This window comes from Zootoca vivipara, chromosome 3 (assembly GCF_965207765.1).
Source record: "Zootoca vivipara chromosome 3, rZooViv2.hap1.1, whole genome shotgun sequence".
In the NCBI taxonomy this organism is placed as follows: domain Eukaryota; kingdom Metazoa; phylum Chordata; class Lepidosauria; order Squamata; family Lacertidae; genus Zootoca; species Zootoca vivipara.
The window spans coordinates 87,824,890-87,847,127 of NC_142586.1; the positions used below are offsets into that span (position 1 = coordinate 87,824,890).

General features: G+C 44.0%; 1 protein-coding gene across 3 annotated transcripts in view; it reads right to left on the bottom strand.

Annotated features, from left to right (window-relative positions):
• Positions 1-22,238, bottom strand: part of GALNT14 (polypeptide N-acetylgalactosaminyltransferase 14) — a 237,126-nt gene that overhangs the window by 121,247 nt on the left and 93,641 nt on the right. For all 3 annotated transcript variants that reach the window (XM_035111477.3, XM_035111478.3, XM_035111479.3), the window contains exon 2: positions 7,114-7,283. In XM_035111477.3, coding sequence (XP_034967368.1) covers positions 7,114-7,283 — 170 coding nt within the window. The remainder of the gene's footprint in view (positions 1-7,113; positions 7,284-22,238) is intronic.

Genomic DNA, 22,238 nt, shown 5'->3' on the forward strand with positions numbered 1-22,238 from the left:
CCTTTAAAATAATTCTTTGGGGAGGGGGTTGGAAATGTGCTTTAAATGTATGCTGTGAACGCGGCCTTACTGAGATCAGCCTGGATATTGTGTTGGAGAACTATAAACCAAAACTCCCCTGCTTAGAAACACTTGACACTTTCCTCCCAGTACTTGCCACTTATCTCCTCTTTGCCTTTTTTTGTAGGATGCTGGCTTCCAATTCTGCCTGTGATCGGAAAAAGTACCAAAAACGGAAAGCTGCATTATTCTGGTAAGACAATTTGTCTGTCCTCCTAGCCTAGTACAGTAACTGTCCAAGGTCCTGAAAGGACTTTCCCATCACCTGCTATCTGGTCCTTTCAACTGGAGATGCCAGGGCCTGTACCTGGAGTCTTTTACCTGCAAAGCATTGGGCTCTTATCACTGAATTACAGTCTCCCGGCTCTGAAATAGGTTCATACTGTGAATTCACCCATCCAACTCTACTACCTAGCATTTGAGCCAGGCTTCAAATATCCAGTTTTGGGTCACAGATCAAGACTAGCAGACTGCTAGATTCCATTCTCTGTATAAATGGGCCTTAAAATGGCCTATTGTTCTCTCATATTTGTTCAAAGGAAGACCAGGGTAAGGATTATTTGATGACAGACTTTTAAAATGAAGGAATGATTTGGATGTGATGAGTCCCCAATTCAAATCCTGAAGAAGCAATCCCATCTTTAACAAGAGAAGGGGCTACCAGCTCCCCCATCGAGGACATGCTTTGATCCTGGGTTCAATCTAGGGATGGACAGGTCAGCCTATTTTTTTTCATCACTTTCACAGGCCTTCAACCATAAATCCATTCCCTTCATTTTCTGTGAATATGTCAAGTTAAAGTCAACATTTAAGTTGTATCCATTGTTCCTTAAAAAAACACATTATGTATGCAATTTGTAGGCACTTTCTCCTAAAAGGCATTATTTTTAAACACATACAATTTGCATGTCTTGTGCATTTCTTGAAATGAAACTGCACTGCAAAATTTGCCAAAATGTGCTATCTGCTTGATAACTGCCTGCTTACAACATAAAAGTCTAGGAGATGTGAATTAGGTTTGCTCCCATTTTAAAAGGGAGAATCAGTTAAATTCTCCTCCATCCCCGGTTTATTCTCTGCTAAAGGATCTAGTAGACCCGGGGAACATCTCTGCCTGAAATCATGGCACTACCAGTCAAAGTAGATGATACCAACCTAGATGAATCGATGGCTCTCATTTTAAGGCACTGCCATCTGTTCATATTATAAACTGCATTGTGCTATCAAAACTATGAATAATTTTAAAATATCGTTCTTTTGAACTGCACTCCTTGAAATATTCAGATTTCCCCATTTCCTCCCCTGTTTGGTTTCCCTTTCCATCTTTTTTGCACTTCTCCCTTGTTTATAACAACTACTGAGCCAAAACCAGCATGGCACCAGCAGAAACTAGCGACAGTGGCAGCTACTGTATATCTGTAAAACCAATGGACCATTTGGAAGGTGGAGGTCAGCGGGGCTAGCATATGGAGCCACAAAGCCATGGAACACTGGCATGCCTCGACTCGTTGGGAGGTGTCTGCTGCAGATGGCAGAGACCCAAAAGCAATCAGGAAGAATTCTTTTGGCTGTGGGCAATTCATCCCACTCACTGTTACATTTCTAGTCTGCCAAGCTGGAGTGTATGACTTTATTCCAGATACTGCACACGCGCACACAAACACAAAAAAACCCACATGCGGCAGGCAGGAGATGATTTACAGTGCAATTTTGGCTCCAAGTTTATTATTGCTTTTGCTAGTATGTATGTATTTATGAGAAGAGAAGAGAAAAGATAGTGGTATGCGATCGTTTCTCTGTTTATGAAGAATAGTAATAGCAATGCTGTTTTATTATTAGATCTGAGAAAGAGGTCTTGTACTTTTAGGAAAAGGTGAACAAAGGAATGGGGACAAGAAGTCCCCATGAAGAAATGGAATTGAGTGTGGAGAAATATATTGACCCAATATGTTCGCTTGTTTTTAAGAAGATTTAGTATCAGTGGTATGGCTCTTGTTGGTGATGTGGGTTATGCGCATAATTTTCCTACAGGTCGTTGTCCCATTCCTAGACAAAGTATTGTTGTGTTAAGATAAGTTTAAGGCTCATCTAAAAGCTTGGGTTAATATTATTACTGGCCACCCAAGGATGTTAGTTGCTGCAGCTGAGGATTACAGAAAAGTAACACCTGACTGCTGCTACCTACCATATTTCCACTCCATTGCAGCTATTATCTACAAGTATATAAGAAAGCACAGCTTCCACAATTGTTCCACAAAACATCATCTTGTGTTGCTTCCTTCCTTGCAATGTTGCACCTGAAATATCCCACCAAAAACTTGGGGGAGAAATGGCTAAAGCAGGAAACCTGGCAGGGTCTAAGTGCTCCACTATCGTAAGAATTTCTATTTCCAGATTTTCCCAGATCCCGTTATATTATCACAAAACCTGAATGCACACTTATACTGTGATTGCCCTGCATTTCTTATTTTGCATGTTCCCAGCACTCGAAATACCTTTTAGTTACTAGTCTACCCATTGACACAGTGATAATCTTATTGAAAGGGTCCAATCATCATGTTTCTTGCCTGACTCTATAAATGCATGAATTTCAATGCATGATCACAGCAAGTTTTTTAAAAAGGCTTTAAAAAAATGTTCCATGAACATGTCATGAGAACATTCCCATTTTCCAAGGATTTGGAAATGGAGAAAATTTTAGGGAAGTGGGGGGAATATTACTGACATCTTTTTGCTTTCATCATTGAGTTGCAGGTGGGGCAGTTGCCCCAAACAACATGAAAATAAAGAATCATTGAAATGCAAAATGAAAATGACCTATTAGGTCATTTAATCTGCCTCCTTCCAAGGCAGGGTTTTTCAGACACTCATTGACTTAAACTGTGTGATTTCCATTACTGCTCCAAAAAGATCAAATTCAATAAATCTTACACTTACATCATTTCCTCTAAAAGACATTCCACCTTCACATGCTTTGTTTTTCATTTTTCATGCACCATTTTATAGACCAATGTTAAACAATTCCACTTGCAACTGGAAGATTTTCTTTATTTATAGACAGAATATCATCTCAGAAATGCTATTCTCACACTTGGCTAGATAAGAGATATATAATACAGTATACATATACACACACTATCCAGTTTTACAGAGGTTACCAGAGTACAACCCACCAAGTTCTGCTGCTGTGCAATTTGCAGTCATTTTACTAGAACCTCCATTGGTCTTCCCTGTTCACCAGACACTGGAATTAGTGGAAGTGTGCAGAGAAACAAGGCCTGGTGGATTGCCTTCTGCTACCATCCAAGCACTGAAGGTACAGGTTTACCAAAGACATTTGCTTTATTATTCTTTTCCTAATGTATCCTTTCATTCTGACAGCTGAATTGCCACGAGCTGATTTATTCAGCAAGCTGGCCACAGTAGACTCAAGACCAGACTTGGCAATTCCTGCAAGACAGCAACTAATTTAGAGCCCCATCAGTTTAAATTATTGAGACCCACCATGTTTATCCACATTTAATTTTATCTGCCATTGCAATGATCACTCTTTCCAGGGCTATGAAATCCTTTCGCATCCTCACAGTCTGCTGTGGACAATTATGTCATATTCTGGGTCATTGGTGAATTTTGCCACCTGGCTGTCTGGGTTGCTTTCCAGTTGTAACAAATATGCTGTGCAATGATTCTGTTTCCAACAAAGAGCATGAGGGCAACTTGATGTTTATCTCTTTCACATTTTTGTCTAAAATAGATCACTTGTACACATGTACCATCTTTTCATCTGGTTGCTAATCCGGGAAAGAACCTTTCATCTCTTGATCTAACACTGGTTTGCTTCTCTGAGAAGCAGCTGATAAAATTTATTCTGAAAGATTACAACAGCAAGGGCTTTTCGGGGAGAGGGGTCTCCTATGTTGCTAGCTGCCAGTAACTTACATGTGCGCGCACACAAAAAAAACCTTACTTTTCCAAGCACTTCCAGCAAAGGGATGTGTCAAAGACACAAGCCTTATTGAATTGAATGTGAGTTGTGCAATCCATTCATTATCTTCAACTTGAGAGATGCATGATAAAGGTTTTCCGGTGATACCCTGTGAACTTGATCACTAACTTCTGAACTCTCTAGTTTCTACCAATGGGAACCATCTAGCCTACATTAAGCACATAAAAACCAATCTTATATGCAGGAATTTTTTTTCCAGCCAGAACTCCCTGGAACTCAGTTCTGGCACCTCTCAGGTGGGTGCCATTGCCATTCTAAGAGAACAAGGGAGGTGTTCATGGTGAGTTCCAGCACCTCTTTTTCTAGAAAAATAGCACTGCTTATATGGTATATAAGGAAGTTGTTAGAGGGCTTCACATTCTGGGGCCTACACTGTGTGTTAGAGAGAGGGGTAGCCCCATCTTCTTTTTATGGAGCTTGGGGCTTTGGGGTCCCAACCTGCTCCGGAGGCAATCACCACTTCAGAGCTCCTGCAAAGGAGAGTGTCTGCTAAATTTAATAAAGAAAGACTACCAGTGAGAACTGGGGAAGGTCCATAGTTCAGAGGCAGAGCACCTGCTCTGAATGCAAGAACATCCCAGGTTCAACCCGCTAGCATCTCCAGGTAAGGCTGGGAGAGAAACCCCAGAGAGCTGCTGCCAGTCAGTGCAGGCAATACTGAGCTAGACGGACCAAGAGTCTGACTTGGTATAAGGCAGCTTCCTGTGTTCCTGTGAGTAGTTCATCCACTTGCCACAGGGGCTAAAGCATATGGAAAGGAAGGCGGGTGCTCTTTGAAGCCCACAGAGCTACCCAACAGCAACGCCTCAATCCCAGGCAGATGGCATTCGGGTAAATACAGCTGGGACATCATGCCTGATCAATGCCATTAGTGTCAAAACTCAGGAAGAGTTTTGCACGCTCACTCCATCAATGCCTGTGAGGGAGATCCGCCACGAACAATCTCCAAAAGATTCAGAGGATGAAATTCTCTCCGCTTCCCAAGCCACTGCTGCTTGACAGTTTCCATTAGCCCACCAGGCAGCTCTGGGCAATCAGATGCGCTGTCCCTGGCCTCTCCTCCCAATGAGACTCATTGCCACAGCCTGTTCCACAAAGTGCACTGCGGTGCCAGAGGGTAGCTGCTGAATCTCCCCAAGCAGCTGGCCAATGACAGGCTGTATCTCCCACTGGGAGCAATTCCCTTCCTCCTTGCTAACTGAGCTTCCCACTCGCTACCTCGGACAGTCCAGACGCCTGCTGCTGCTGTTTTAATTTGATGTGCTTGCTCGGGTACTTAGCTAACACTGCATCCTCCTGACATCTTCAATAAACCCAATTACTGCATGAAGGAATCAGGAGGGGAAATATAATTAGCCCATGCTACATCTACGTTCTGTGCCATCTGTAGCTCCATTTCCACCTAAACATTAGGAAGAACTTCCTGACAGTAAGAGCTGTTCGGCAGTGGAATTTGCTACCAAGGAGTGTGATGGAGTCTCCTTCTTTGGAGGTCTTTAAACAGAGGTTTGACAGCCATATGTCAAGAATGCTTTGATGGTGTTTCCTGCTTGGCAGGGGGTTGGACTGGATGGCCCTTGTGGTCTCTTCCCACTCTATGATTCCATCAATGAGAGTTGATGGGAGAGTGCTGCTGCACTCAGGTCCCGTTTTTTAGCTTCCCATGGGCATCTGGTTGGCCACGGTGAGAATAGGATGCCAGACCAGACGGGCCACCTGGCTCTTCTTATATTCCTGATATACATCACCACCACCCCAATCACAAACAGAACCTCAGCGCCCTGGTGTACAGAATCTGGACCAAGGGATGGGATGAAATGACAGCCAATTTACATCTACTTCCAACTTCAATGGGGCAGCCGGTGAATATTCTATTTGTTATTTCTCTCCAGGAATGACATGCTCTCTGCTGAGCTATTAACCGACACCCATCAGGGCTGTCAACTTCCCTCTGGGGGGAAGAGCATCTGGCTACAGTCTGCAAACAAATGAGAATCTCAGCAGTGCTTGCACTTAAGCATCAACACAATATTATCTAGTATAGATTGGCTCCTGCCATAATATTCACATGGGAGGGAGGGTTGGGGGGAGGAAAGTTTTCACACAGAAACTGATGGCAAGATGACAGTCTGGTGGTTCCCCCTGTGCCTCTTCTGGTACTAGGTCAATAGGGGAATCACTCAAAAAAAATTTACTCAGACTCTCCTACTGGAGAAGGAGCTTATGGTTTTTCTGGAGAGGACAAGCATTTCCTGTCAACTTTAGACTTAGATTGATCTACCCTTTGCTTCCTTCCACATGGATCTTCCAGGCTGCTCTAGATGTGAACACAGAAAGCTGCCTTATACTGAACACTGGTCCAGTGAGTTCAGTATAGTCTGCACTGATTGGCAGCAGCTCTGCAAAGCTTCAAGCAGGGGCTTGTTGCAGCTCTACCCAGAGATGCTGAGGAACTGAACCTGGAACCTTCTGCATGGAAAGCGATTCATCTGCCACTGAGCTAAAGTCTTTCCCCTGTAGCTGAATACGTCTCCAGTCGTACAGCATTTTGACAGCCTTTAGACTTCACAGGATGCAGTTTTATTTGAAGGGCTGTCTGGTCCAACTTAAAGATGAAGAACTGTCAGGAGGGGCATTGAAGTGGCCCATCAGCACTTAGCACCTGGACAGCACACTAAGCTCATCAAGGAACAGTCTTCCCCACTAGGGTGAGGTGTACTCTATTTACATTTAAATTATAGTAATTAAATTTATAAACAAATCTGTTCTGGTGGTTCACCCATATTTCCAGAGCAGATTTCTTTTGAGGGGGAGAGATGCAAGGAAAGGATAGAGAGCAGAACAGGATGACATGGTTGGATAAAGCCCCTGAACTATGCCTCTACAGACCATCAGACCTAGGATGTACTCCCCAGTAACACAATTCAGGAATGGTCAAGTCCTTTTGCAGGAGTGTGTGTGTGTGTGTGTGGCAACTGTGTTTTCTGATATGCAACTGGAAAAGAGAGAGAGAGAGAGAGAGAGAGAGAGAAGAAGGAATATGGAACCTGTGGTGTCTTGTGTCTCGTATGCCACGGTCGCTGGGTATCCTCTCGCTCTCCCGCTGGTTGAAGGCATATAGTCGATATGGGTCCTCTCCTCCCTTCCATTTCCGGGCAGTCAGGTACTTTCGTTCTTCAAACTGATTCCAGAGGTCATCCCAGTCGATGTCAGAGCCCTGTTCATGTACAAACATGGATGCTCATCAGAACAAGAAGCACTGCAACTGAATTGCCATGCTTTTGTTGTCAGCATGGAAGGGGCTAGCTGCCTTGGTCTACTTTTAGGAGAGCTGGGGTATAGTTACAGTTAAGCACAATCCCTGGAATGTTTACTCAAAAGTAAGTCTGACTGTGTTCACTGGGGCTTACTCCCAAGTATGTGGGCTTGGGGTTTCAGCCACATAGTATTCATGCATGGCAGTCCTCTCTTCATGTGCAATACATTGGTACCTCGGGTTACAAACGCTTCGGGTTACAAACACTTTGGGTTACAAACTCCACTAACCCAGAAGTAGTACCTCGGGTTGAGAACTTTGCCCAAGGGTGAGAACAGAAATCGCACGCCAGCAGTGGGAGCCCCCATTAGCGAAAGTGCACCTCAGGTTAAGAACAGTTTTGGGTTAAGAATGGACCTCCAGAACAAATTAAGTTCGTAACCTGAGGTACAACTGTACTCACTTATCCCTCTTTAAGGCGTGAAACTGCCCTTGTAGCAGAACGAGGTGGTAGAGGCCTGAGTTAACAGAACACACAGCTTCAATTGCAGCATCTGCCTGTACCCCTTTGCCCAAGCAACAGCCCAAACCATCCCCGCCATGCTTTCCTCGCCATACCCTCACCTGCTGAAGAGTCAACCTGTCCTTTCGTTCGGCTGCACACAATGGCTTTGTCCCTGCATTGTGGAAGCCAACACAATGGGGCCCTGATAAAATCACATCATTACAGAAGCACAACCTCTTTGATCTCAACCTGTGTGTAGTACAGAGAGATTCAAAACTTGTACAATTGTTCCGACACCGGGGGTGGGGGGATGTGTGATCTTATCCAATAATTGATCTCTCTTTTTTATTGTTAAGTCAGTATCCAAGTCCCTTTTGGCTGCTAACAGCACAAAATGAGGCAATTTTATCCCATAATTGATTTTATTCACATCTGACAGCACATTTTAATGTAATAATAGGTAGGGGAGGAAGGGGAATGATGGCTCTGACAAATGAATGGCCCACGTCCCCTTCATCAGCTTTACAAATTGGACTGGCCCAAAGTACCCCTGTAATGTTTACTATTACATTTCACGTTGGCTATAAAGGAGTCATAGGTAAGCACCAAATGGCTAGCTCCCATTACAGCGATGAGACATCTTTTCTCAAGCACCTAAGTGAGGGGCTACATCAAAGCCCTTCTGGACATTTAAATTTATACAAGATCATTTCTTATCTACATGCTTTCAGACTTTTGACTCCTTTAATAATAAAAAAATCCAATACATTTGAGCAGCATGCTTCATTAAATTCCACCAAAGCAATGCTGATTATTTAAACCATGATCCACCTATAATGTTGCCTGTGCAAGTCACACGGAAATGAATGGAAGCCATGCAATTCTTTTCTGTTGCAACCTGCATCCAAATCAATGAGGTATGCATGATGGGGAATGGCAGTGGTTTGTGACCAATGTGTTTAACCACATCCCCCCCCCTAAACTACCATTAATCCAAATGCTTCTTGCTACTGCAAGAGAAAAGAAATCCAACCTTCTGATGGGCCTCTTTGCCTTGCTCCTGCAGCACAGTCCCTTAGATGTTTACTCAAAAATAAGGCTGACTGTGTTCACTCCCAGGTACGTGGGCTTGGGGTTTCATGCATGGCAGTCCTCTCTGTGTGTGCATTGCTCCGTGGTGCTTTGCTTATGACTTTTAAAATCAGGGGCAAAGGAAGCAGCCTTATGGTGCCCGTCTAGCTCAGTATTGTATTCACTAAGGGCTCGTCCCCATTTCCACTCATCGTGCTGCTTTCCCACAGGAAATCCCACTCTTTACCGCGAAGTCCGACCAAACTTCAATCCGGATTTCCGCTGATTGATGTTTGTTCTTTTTATTTATTTAATGAATTAATTATTATTATTTTTTAGGAAAAAATTATTTTGAATTTTCATAATACAACAGAAAAAAGAAATAAAAATAAATTTACTTCCAAAACAACATTTGATAATAAATATGCAAATAATAATACAACAAAATACAAAGAAAAAACTACCAAACAAATCAAGATAAATAGTTCCCTCTCACCCTTCACCCTACCCCGCCCCCCGTGTGACTTCCAGCCTATTCTCTATTTCAACATTGGTTTCCCAAAAGAATTATTGTATACCTTTTTGGATATTTTATATCTTGATTATTTATATTACTTGAATCCTTCACCTGTCTGCTAAGAGGTTGGCATTTTCCACAGATTTCTTCTTATAATCATTGAATTTTTCCCAATCTTTATCGGCTTTGTGTTCAGATATCCCTTTGATTTCTCCTATTTCCCTTGCCATATTTTGATATCTTATTAATTTGATTTGCCAATCCTCTATCTTTGGAATTTGTACACTTTTCCATCTCTTTGCTATGAGAAGTCTAGCGGATGTGGTTGCATACATAATTAAACACTTGTCCCCTTGATGTTTGTTCTTATTCAGCAGTAAAGAGCAGTTTTTTCCCCAGGGCAAACAGAAAACCTCTCAGACCCCTGCTTTCTAGGCATGAGACACGTGGAAATGTGGACGAGCCCTAACTAGCAGCAGCTATCCAGCATTTCGGACAGGCTTCTCTCCTAACTCTCCCTGGAGATGCCAGGGATTGAACCTGGGGCCTTCTGCGTGCAAAGCAGGTGCTCCACCACTAAGCTGCATCTCCTCCCCAAAGACTCTTGTGCCCTTTATGTTTAATCTTTTCGCCTTGGCACCTTATACTCAACTTTCTCAACCAATCAACACTATTGACAGATCTTGCTATCCCCACCCTTTAATACTGCAAAAATCTGTTTTGTTCAACTTACACTGCTAGAATACTAGGTAGGGCTTTAATTGTGTCTCAGCTGGATTAGTAATGTTGTGTTTTCCAGTCCTTTTCTCTCCCACCTTAAGCCTTTAACTTCTGTTCAGAATTCTGCTGCCTCGGCGTTATCTTCTGAATCCCATTTAAATTGTTTACTTTTCTTTTAAAACCTGGAATGCTCTGTCTCTTGCGTATTTGCCATCTGTAGTCTTTCTTTATACTGCAGCTTGCTTTCTTCTTCATCATCTCCTTGTTAGGCTTTGAATCTCCTCCTATTTCTCGCCTATATCCTTTGGTTTCTGCATATGTTTAGAAAGCTCTGACAACCAATGTGCTGTTTTCCACATCTCATCAGCCAAGACCGGCTTGATCACACCAAAGGAAGTTCCATCTCCCATTCACCAACCAGGGAAGACCATGGCAGGACAGGACAGGAGCCTAACAGCATTCTCCCTACTTGTGCTCCCCAGCAAACTAGTAACTTTTAGAAAGTTCTCTTCTTGTTTTAAATCCAGCTTCAAATGTGTTAAAGAAAGTCCACCTAGAATCCCTAGATCTGATCACCAAATTTCAAAGAGGACATAGCAATAATGGGACACCTCAGGCTTCCGGTCCGTCGCGCCGGTGGAACAGGACGCAGGGACTTCGCGCTCCGAAGTCCCTGGCTTCGTGGAGGGGGGGAAGTCCGCAGAGCGGTGACATAGCGCCCAGCTGTTTGCTCCGGATGCGATTCCTCCGCTGCCCGAGAGCTCCGTAGAGCGATCGAGAGCCAGCGGAGTGGAGTCGCGGGAGCCATTTTTGGGTTTCATCTTACCTCCTTGAAGTGAAGCTCCGAGTCCTCAGCCTGCAAGCGGCGGATTCTTCCAAGAAAATGAAAGACTTTTATAAAGTAAGTTAAATCTTTATTTGGACTTTAAAATTTTCAATTCTGAAGATAGGAAGAGATTTCAAAACAACGGAAGCCGATCTCTTCCAAATGGTCAATCGGGAGGCGCATTAAATATTCTCAAGCCGAAAAGGGAAAAGTTTTTTCTAGATTCTGGACCCGAGAGAAAGAAAGACTTTTCCAAACCTCCCCAGCCTCCGGTGTCGATACCCCTTGAGGTTCAGCAGTAACAAGGGGGAAGATGTTTTGACAGCTGTCAAAAGCTGTCAAATTACTAAAAGGATTAAGAAATTTGATTTTACTGTTGTGGATCGTAAAACTGATTGAAAATGATTCAGAAGTAATTTAATTGGAATTCAAATTTGAACTGTGATGAAGTTAAAGACAAAGGAGAAGATCAGCCAAGATGGAGCCGACAACGTGGTAGAGAGGAATTTTCCAGTACCCTTTGGCCCTTATCTCTGGTCTGCCTGTGGTTAAGTGAAGTATGAAAACAAAGTTTTCTCGAGCCTTCCAGGAGGCTGTGCTGAACTATCTGCAAATATGGGAAGATATTTACAAGGAGGGACCCAGGTGGCACTGTGGTTAAACCACTGAGCCTAGGGCTTGCTGATCAGAAGGTCGGCGGTTCGAATCCCTGTGACGGGGTGAGCACCCGTTGCTTGGTCCCAGCTCCTGCCAACCTAGCAGTTCGAAAGCACGTCAAAAATGCAAGTAGATAAATAGGAACCGCTACAGCGGGAAGGTAAACGGTGTTTCCATGTGCTGCTCTGGTTTGCCAGAAGCGTCTTTGTCATGCTGGCCACATGACCCGGAAGCTATACGCCGGCTCCCTTGGCCAATAATGCGAGATGAGCGCGCAACCCCAGAGTCGGTCACGACTGGACCTAATGGTCAGGGGTCCCTTTACCTTTTTATTTACAAGGAACGGCAATGTTTGAATCCAACAGTAATGGAGAATGAGGTGAAAGATCAAGAAGTAGAGGACAATTTTGATTCTGAGACTGTGTGTGAGGAGCAACAATTTGAGGACAATTTGGAGACTGATTTGGACCAAAAAAAATATGTGTTGGATGATGAAAAACAAAGATCTGAACAAGGAGACGAGGCCGACAAGGAGAAGCAAAGTGAAGAGAAGATTGATGGAAATGAGAATCCTGGAGGGACTGAAATGTGGAGTGGTGTTAGTGAGGGGAGGGATAGGCAGGAAGAGGGGGGAGCAAAGGCCTGGGAGTGGAAGTGGGAAAGAACTGGTATGGGGTGAAAACTTTAGTTTAAGGTTTCTTTTTTTGGTTGATGAATAACGGTTTCTGAATCTTGGCCTGCTAAAGGATATGCTGATCCAATTGGGGGAAAAGACATTGGGAGGGGGGAAGGAGAGTGTTTTAAAAGTTTAGGGTTAAGAGTTTTCTGGAGGGAGTAGAAGAATGGCTGAGGAAATATGTTAGAGTTTGTTTTTAATATTTTTGGTGATCAGAGAGGTGTTTGGGTAGAGAACTGCCCGTCTCCCTCTCTTTACTCTTTGCACCCAGTGGCAGGGGGTGTTTTGAGGGGAGGGGGAGGGGTGGAAGGAAACCCAGACACAAAAATGGAACCTTTTGACTGCTGAACCCCTCGGGTTACCCTAGTGGCAGGAGGGGACTCGGAGGGGGGGCAGCATGAAGAAGGGGGAGGATCAAGTTAATATGATAAGAATAAGATTTTGAATTAGAATAGAAAACCCGCCATAATCAATTAAAGAAGTTAGGAAATGCAGGAGGAAGAGAATCGAGGAAGCCACAAACAAACTGTTAAGAAAATAAGATCTGGGAATTAATATTTTTTCTTGCTCTTTTTTCATGTTTTTTCTTTTTTTCCCATCTGTTGTTTTGTTGTTAAGTAGAGTGTTATGTTGAAGAATTAGCTGGGGGATAAACCAAACCTCAGAGATCCTCCGCCTCTGTCCTCTCAGTGGCGGGGGGGAGGGGGGAGGAGGGAGGGGGAGGTCAAACCCAGCTTAAAATGGACCCCTTTGTTTCCCAATGCCCATGGGTATCACTGGTGGCAGAAGTGGCCTTGTGGGTGGAGGGAAAATGAAGGGACAGAGTTTATTTTGTATGTTTTGTATGTTTTGTATGTTTTGTTCGTATAAAAAAATTAATAAAAATTATATATATATATATATATATATATATATATATATATATATATATATATATGGGACACCTCAATTTCTCTGATATATGTTGGAAGCCAAACTCTGCTAACAATGAAAAGTATTATATATATATATATATATATATATATATATATATATATATATATATAAATGTCCAGTAGCACCCTAGAGACCAACTAAGTTTGTTCTTGGTACAGTCATACCTCGGTTTAAGTACGCCTCGGTTTGAGTATTTTCAGTTTAAGTACTCCGCAGACCATCTGGAACGGATGAATCCACTTTCCATTACTTTCAATGGGAAAGTTCGCTTCAGGTTAAGTACGCTTCAGGTTAAGTACTCCGCGGACCATCTGGAACGTATTAATCCACTTTCCATGGGAACTTTCAATGGGAAAGTTCACTTCAGGTTAAGTACAGATTTCCAGAACCAATTGTGTTTGTAAACCGAGGTACCACTGTTTGTAAACCGAGGTACCTGAAGTGTGCATGCACACGAAAGCTTATACCAGGGGTCCCCAAACTACGGCCCGGAGGCCAGATGTGGCCCAATTGGCCTCCCAATCCGGCCCGCGACGACCCCCGCCACTCGCCAGGTTGGAAAAAAGCGCCGAAAATCCTTTGTGCGCATGCATATGGGCCTCTCCCGACCCAGAAGAGGTCATTTCTGGTGCACTTCCGGGTCGGGGGAGGCCCATACGCATGCGCACAAACGATTTCTGGCGCTTTTTCCGACCTGGAAGCGCGCCGCCGCGCCAGTAAGCGCCCGTGCGCATGCGCACGGGCGCACACTCCCCGCCCGCCGGCCCGCACAGGCGCGCACTCCCTCACCCTCCAGCCCGCCGCGCGATCGGCGCGGTGGGAACCGGCCCAAAGCCTGGTAAGTCTGGGGACCCCTGGCTTATACCAAGAAGAAATTTAGTTGGTCTCTAAGGTGCTACTGGACATTTATATATCTATATCTATCTCTATCTATCTATCTATCTATCTACTGCATCAGACCAATACGGATACCTACCTGAATCAATGAAAAGTTTTGTTATGGATTGGGGGGGGGGCTAAACCCCAGAAATTAATAATGGTAGGGTTTTTATTATTTGGTGTTTTTATGTTTATTTTTACTGGGTTTTATAAACAAAAATGATGTTATACAAATAAGTATACCAAGTTTTCTCATGTCATTTGTATATCACAAAAATAGCATAATAAATGTGGGGGAGTATCTACCACATATGTTTCATTCTTAGTTTTGAAGGGAAGATTGGAGATCAGTGGAAAAATACAGGCTTAGCTTCCTTTCTGAGCCAGGGCCTCACCTGGGATACATCCATTAACATGACAAAAGGTGTTGATGGCCCATCTAGTAAGAGGAATCTTGGGCTTGGGCAGACAGAAGGTTGCCAAGGTAACTGGGTATGAAGTGACAGGAAAAGAGGGTCTTTAGCTGCTGTGCTGGGAAGAAGGGAGAGGAGAGATGCCTTGGACTCCAGGGCTGCACTGCTGTGGGGGGACAAGCCCCTCTTGAAATGACCACACTGGAAGATCTGGACTCCCTCCATGCAGACTGAAGGTGTAAATAGGCGAATAAACCGTGTTTCCTAAAGCTACAACAGTCTCTAAGGTAAAGGGACCCCTGACCATTAGGTCCAGTTGTGACCGACTCTGGGGTTGCGGCGCTCATCTTGTGTTATTGGCCAAGGGAGCCGGCATACAGCTTCCAGGTCATGTGGCCAGCATGACAAAGCCACTTCTGGCGAACCAGAGCAGCACACGGAAACGCCGTTTACCTTCCCTATTTATCTACTTGCACTTTAATGTGCTTTCGAACTGCTAGGTTGGCAGGAGCTGGGACCAAGCAACGGGCGCTCACCCCGTCGCGGGGATTCGAACCACCGACCTTCTGATCGGCAAGCCCTAGGCTCTGTGTTTTAACCACAGCGCCACCTGTGTCTCAATTCTCCATAGGAACACAGACCCTTGGTGAGTGCCTGGAACCTCCTGGAATATTGCTACCACTTGGCAGAGAGTGGGGGTGGCACCCAGTCTAATGACATTCTTGCCCTGCCTTGCTGACAATTTCGTATTCCAGAAGGTGGGACTCAGCTATCCTCCACAAGATCTTCAAGAACCAGAACCAATTGGTTGATGAAGTAGAAGTAGCTGGGACCATAAGTTTCCGGCAATTGAAGAAACAATCTTTTGACTTGTAGATGGAGCACATTTGACAGGGAGAATAAATATGGAGACTCACAATGTCATTTTTACTCATTTCTTCATTGCTTATACCTTCCCCAGCTGCCCTAGCTAGAGCCACAGATGAAAAGAATCCTTGCATTTTGAAGAACAGCTGAGGATTTGAGGATATAAAGCATTGGAGGGTGTTCTGAAAGCCATTCATTCTTAAGACCACTCCAGCCCATCAGGCTATTTTCAAGCAGGAGGATATATGAAATGTGTTTGCAAGCTTTTGGTAGGAGTCCAATATATCGTACAATCAATACAGTTGATGTTTTTTTAAGGCATCTTGTAAAACATGATTTATCAATGCAGTTAAAGATCGGGAGAAGTTACATCCAGTGAATCCTAGAATCATTTAAGGTCCCGAGATTTATAATGTTTGACGACAGTCCTCAGAATCCTTTCTTTTTCAGACTGCCAAAATAAAACACTTCTTTTTAAACGGGCAGGCTCCAGCCCATGAAATGGGCACAATCCAGCTAATAAGCACCATAAAGCTTCCATTTATTTCACTGCCAAAGTCAGGCATCTGCTTAGCTCCCATCCATTGAAATAAATGGAGCCTAGGTCCTTTACCTTTACCTTTAAGGTGCTTAAGTCTGGCTGAATTGTATGCAGTGTTTGGTTATAGGCATAGCTGCCAAGTTTTCCCTTTTCTCGCAAGGAAGCCTATTCAGCATAAGGGAAAATCCCTGTAAAAAAGGGATAACTTGGCAGCTATGGTTATAGGTATTTTACCTGTTGTTGTTTTTGGTTTGTATTTTATTGCTGTTGACTGCCTTGAGCGTAATTTGGTGGAAAGGCAGGATACAAATTTAACAAATGAATGAAGTTCATGTGTTTCCTGTGCCAACCAAACCAGCATCTCTGGAAGATTTGTTCTAGTCAAAGCACCTCAATGCTTGCCACACACCGACACATGTGACTCCTTCCTAACTGCAATCTCAGTGGCACAGTCCAAGAAAAATTGCCACAAGTGACTTTCCTAATAGAGAATTTCATCTCATTGCCTGTCCTCTCAAGGTGACATATGGACTAATTGCTAAGAAGGCTTTGGAACGGAAGTAAAGGAGCTGGGCGAGAGGACTTTCCACTCATTCCACAGCCCTACAATTTTACGACCGGTTTGAATGAGTAATTGTCATTCAAGCCAACTGCTAACTTACCTGTTCCTTGATTACTGATAAAGTAAAGGTACAGGCATTAAACACTGAATCAGGAAAACCCCTTCGTTCACCCAGGATAAAACATCAGTTATGGATTATTGGATAAGATCTTCATTATAACATTTCCACCATGCATTATCTCTTCTTCCTCTCAAGTAGAATTCTATCTGGGGACTTATTTAACTGATGTGCCGAAATCTAAATTTAATTTATTATGATCTAACTCACTGTAGGTTCCAAATTAGCATGCACCCAAGAAGGATCAAGTCAATACTCTACTTTCCTTTCTATTTGTCTTCCACACAGCTCCTCTCCGAGTGCCTCATATTCATTTTCTCTCGAGTACTGGTAATAAATTTGATTTTCCCCCTCCCCCTCTCTCAGAAATTAGGCCATTTTTCTTTCAATGCTGCAGCTTAATGACCAGTATTAATTATATAAAACAGTGAGTTAATAAAGAATTTGAGAGAATGAGAGCCCTTCCAGCAGAGGGAGGGGGGCAAATCCTTCCCCATCTCATGGGGGGAAATAGCTAATCAGTCTCACCAGCTATTAAAAGATCTTTACCATAGCCCTCCCCTCCTCATTCTCAAAGTTCAGACTTTAGGTACCATTAACTAACTGAAATCAGCCCTGAGTGCTCACTGGAAGGGCAGATCCTGAAGCTGAGGCTCCAATACTTTGGCCACCTCATGAGAAGAGAAGACTCCCTGTAAAAGACCCTGATGTTGGGAAAGATGGAGGGCACTAGGAGAAGGGGACGACAGAGGACGAGATGGTTGGACAGCGTTCTCGAAGCTACCAACATGAGTTTGACCAAACTGCGGGAGGCAGTGCAAGACAGGAGTGCCTGGCGTGCTCTGGTCCATGGGGTCATGAAGAGTCGGACACAACTAAACGACTAAACAACATTCAACTGATGTGTCCTGTCAGCAAATGTTTTCTGCTTGCACATGTCTTCTCTCCCCATGCATGCTTTGTGCCCTCCCCAAATCTGATCCAGAGGGCTAGGGAACCCCTAGAACAGAGTTAGTGGGTATTGGGGGGGAAGGGGGAAGAGGAGAAGAATGTTCCATTGAGCAGGTGGGAATCCTTGTGCTGATGGAATGGCCATGTTGGATGCAGCCCAAGTTAAGCCAGTGGATTGGGCCTTTTGCACTATGTTTGTGTCCTGATCCTGAAGCTACAGAGGAACTTGGTATGTTAAGGCAGCGATGGGGGACCTGTGGTCCTCCAGTTGTGCACTCTATGACAAGTCCCATCATCCCTGACTACTGGCCATGGTAGCTGCGGCTGATGGGAGTCGGAACCCCACAGCATCTGGAGGTCCACAAGTTCCCCCAATCTCTGCTAAGCACCCAGATAATTACAGTCCAGAGCTGCTCCCATTTTCTTCCAGGAGAATGGGAGAGCCCCTGCTGGTATGCAGCTCCATGTAAACAACTGAGCCCAGCAAAGCTTTGATCTGACTATGAGGCTTCCATACAGTGGTGGTCTGAGCAAAACGCCTTTCAAAAACAAGTGTTATCTGTATAAAATAAGAGCTATTCACATATCTTCAATGTATTCGTTCAATGACCAAAATGTTAAGCCACTCTGAAAAGATTTAAGACATCCTGCAAACTGATCCCTGGAGAATCCTTCGGGAAATAGTCGAGGTGTGTTTTTTTAAACACCAAAAATAGAAATGTTCCAAGATAACACTAATATGTAAGGGAATGTTCAGAGCGATATTGCAGCAGTATCCTCATCTCCCCATAGAAGGAAAGGGCTGTAGCTCAGTGGCAGAGCATCTGCCTTACATGCAGAACATCCCAGGTTCAAAGCCCAGCATCTACAGGAGGTGCTGAGTCAGATAGCTGCTTGAAACCCTAGAAATCTGCTGCCAGTCAGAACAGGCAATACTGAGATAGGTGGCCCCATGGTCTGACTTCCAGCTTTGTTTGGGGACATTTTGCCACACTGGGTCCCCAATTCGTTTGTGGTAGAAAAATACCCCATAAAACTGTATGTGTCAGTGTTATATTACACAGTTTCATATTACGAAAACTACCAAGAATCATGCATGTATGGCAGTGAACCAGAGCAGAGTTATCTCAAGCCATCCATATACTGGGAATGCCCTCAAAAGCTACACACAGACACATATACATGGGCATGGAAGGAAATGCATCATTCTTTAAATTAGCATGTTTTTCATTCACATAATGTTATGCTATGGCTGCTGCACCCACCATCCCCAGATGTTGTCAGCAAAGACAACACATGTCAGATACATATGAAATGTGCCTTTAGTTGGCAGCAAATACCAATAAGGCAAGCCCTCAGACAGGAGACGGCAAAGCCCTCCCACCTTCTTTTCGAGATAAACCAATATGACAGCTCAGAAAAGCTCATCCTCTATCTGTATGTTAAAGGGCCAGCATACACAAGACATTGTTTTGTGACTCAATTTTGTCTTAAGAAATGTAACGTGTAAACTGGGCAATCATATAGAAATTTTGTCTTCAGGAGAATGAGGACCACTTGGCATCTCAGGCAAAGAAGAAGAGATGGGATCAAGTGATTGGAAGAGTGGTTCCGTGGAGGTGTCTCGGACTGTCTGCTCAGGCGGCAGGGACCTGGTACTCTGATGGGGTCTGATGAGGTCTTATGAAGTCCTCTGTCTGCTCATCTCCAGATGGGGCTTTAGGTCCTTGGTAACACACAAGCTCCCTTGCCCCACATCTTCCATGCCAAGTCTAGGGTCGTTCCCCCGGGGGATGTGACAGCACCTTTTTCTTTGTCTGGGGCATTAGCTAGGACAATTACAGTACATACAAAGACTAACAAACTGAGTCCAATTTATAAGCTGGAAGCTCAAAGGCACATGCAGAAGCTTTCCAATGTAAGACTGTTCCCATGTATAACCAAAAAAGTTAGTAGAGATGTTCCTTGATCGGATCACACTGCATTAGGACATTCAGATATACAGGCAAAGTGGGGAGATACAAAATAACTGTATGTCAGAGCTAGACTAATCAAACTGTCTGCTAAAGCTTCAACTGAAAGTGACAATTCCAGTTCATCTGAGGACAGAGAGGCCGTGTATTTGATCATTTTCTTCACTGAAAAATTCAGCGGCGAGGTATTTCCATTATTTTCTCTTAAAAAAGAATCCGCAATGGGAATACTTAGCCGAAGGAACTATCCACCAAACACCACAACTAAAGTGCTACCTCAAACTGTGCAGAATCATGTGGGCTATCATCTGAGAAAGAGCACTAACATGCTGTGAAATAGCACACCTGAGTCCCCGAGGAATCAATTAGACAGGACCTCTTGAGGACAAGCAGGAAGTTTAAAGGAAAGGGCTTCATTAATTCACAGCAGAGGCTAAGTTGCACTATCGGAAATTAAGTTGGTGGACTGAGGCCCGATCCTTTCTTTCTGACCCTGTTCCCCTCTTCAGTTAATTATTACTCAGACAAGCCGTCTTTACAGAGAGATAGGGACCCGGGGGGGGGGGTGAAAGTGCACAGCCTAATTTTTCTCCTCCTGTGTATAAAGGCTGGAAACCCAACTCTTCCCCAAAGAAGCTCTCCCTTATTACACAAGATATTTGACATCTTCCCCTAGCTGAGAACGCACCCGGGTAACAGCTGCCTCTTCCTTTACCAGCTCACTAAGTAGCTCCCTTGGAAACACCTGTGGCTTAAAATAAAAACAAGAAAGGAAAGGAAAGTCTCTTACTGTGACAGCACATTAAAAATTGAAACTCTCTAAGCTTGGAGACATACTTCTGCGTCTGCCTCTTAAATCAAGGCTCAGGGAAAAAAGAGTGGGGGGGAAGGAGGTGGTGGGAGGGAGAGCAGGTCATTAGCAGTAAAGACTACAATTTTCCAGCAATTGTTAATGCTTTGTTTATGTGGGTTTCTACGAATATGACATTTTAATGGCACAATAATTGTGTGATTACAGTGCAACAAGGATTGCTAGAGCAAGAAAAGAGCAGCTCCGACCGACGCCTGCTGTGGGTTCTTCAGTTTTCCCTGAAGCCTGCAGACGGATAACCACAGGATTTCCATTCAGGACTGTCAAGCTGCGAATACCCACACTGACAAGCACCCATTTCCATGTCGTCATGAGATGCCTTAGGCTTGTTTAGTCACAGGTGCTAAAGGCACTAGGTCAAACCCTTTTCTTTCAGAACATGTTGTTGTTTAGTCGTTCAGTCGTGTCCGACTCTTCATGACCCAATGGACCAGAGCATGCCAGGCACTCCTGTCTCCCACTGCCTCCCGCAGTTTGGTCAGACTCATGTTGGTGGCTTCAAGAACACTATCCAACCATCTCATCCTCTGTTGTCCCTTTCTCCTTGTGCCCTCCATCTTTCCCAACATCAGGGTCTTTTCTAGGGAGTCTTCTCTTCTCGTGATGTGGCCAAAGTTTTGGAGCCTCAGCTTCAGGATCTGTCCTTCCACTGAGCACTCAGGGCTGATTTCCTTCAGAATGGATAGGTTTGATTTTCTTGCAGTCCATGGGACTCTCAAGAGTCTCCTCCAGCACCATAATTCAAAAGCATCAATTCTTCGGCGATCAGCCTTCTTTATGGTCCAGCTCTCACTTCCATACATCACTACTGGGAAAACCATAGCTTTAACTATACGGACCTTTGTTAGCAAGGTGATGTCTCTGCTTTTTAAGATGCTGTCTAGGTTTGTCATTGCTTTTCTCCCAAGAAGCAGGCGTCTTTTAATTTCGTGACTGCTGTCACCATCTGCAGTGATCATGGAACCCAAGAAACATACAGTAGGTTATAATGGGCTAAGGAGTCAAAGACAACAATGAAGGTGTTATTAACAGGATGTGTACCCCCCTTTACGTTACTGCTGGTTTCTTTACACTTTTTGGGTGTAAGTTGCATTTTCAGCTGAATTTGGGGGAACCATTTGAAGCATCCACGGCAACGAGTTCTTTCAATTACTTTTGTTTGATTTCCTCATTGCAAACAGCTGAAAGTCTGTAAATTTGGATAATAAACCCAATTTGCATTGGGGGTTGAATAATTTCGGTTGCAACTGTATATGCTTGTGCAAAAAAACGTCCTTCTTCTTTACCCTGTCCTAAGACTTCCAACGTTCAGTTTCAATAGATGGATGGCCCCAAGTTTTAGTAATATGGGAGAGGGAGGAGGGAGGGAAATCCTCCTCAAAATTATGTACTATCCTATTCTACTCATGTTGTTCACCTTTTCTCCAAAATTAAAAATCCCAAATGTTGTAACCTTTCCACATAGGGGAGTTGCTCCGTCCCCTTGGTAATTTTGGTTGCCCTTTTCTGAATCTCTACAAGGCTTTTTTCTGTGCTGAGGCGCCAGAACTGTACACTGCATTCCATGTGCAGCCACAACACAGTTTTTTATCATGGCATGAAGATATTGACACTTGTGTTTTTGGAATCTTTCCCTAAGGATCCATAGCACGGCATTTGCCTTTTTCATAGCTGCTACACACCGAGTCAGCATCTTCTCTGAACTGGCCCCTACAACCCAGAGGTCTTGCAGCAGTTGCCAGGTTGCGCACATTGCTCATTATGCCAAGCCCAGCCCTGTGAGTAAAGTCTGTTGCCTTCCCTGTCTGCGGATGTTCCCGTCCCTGATTAAAA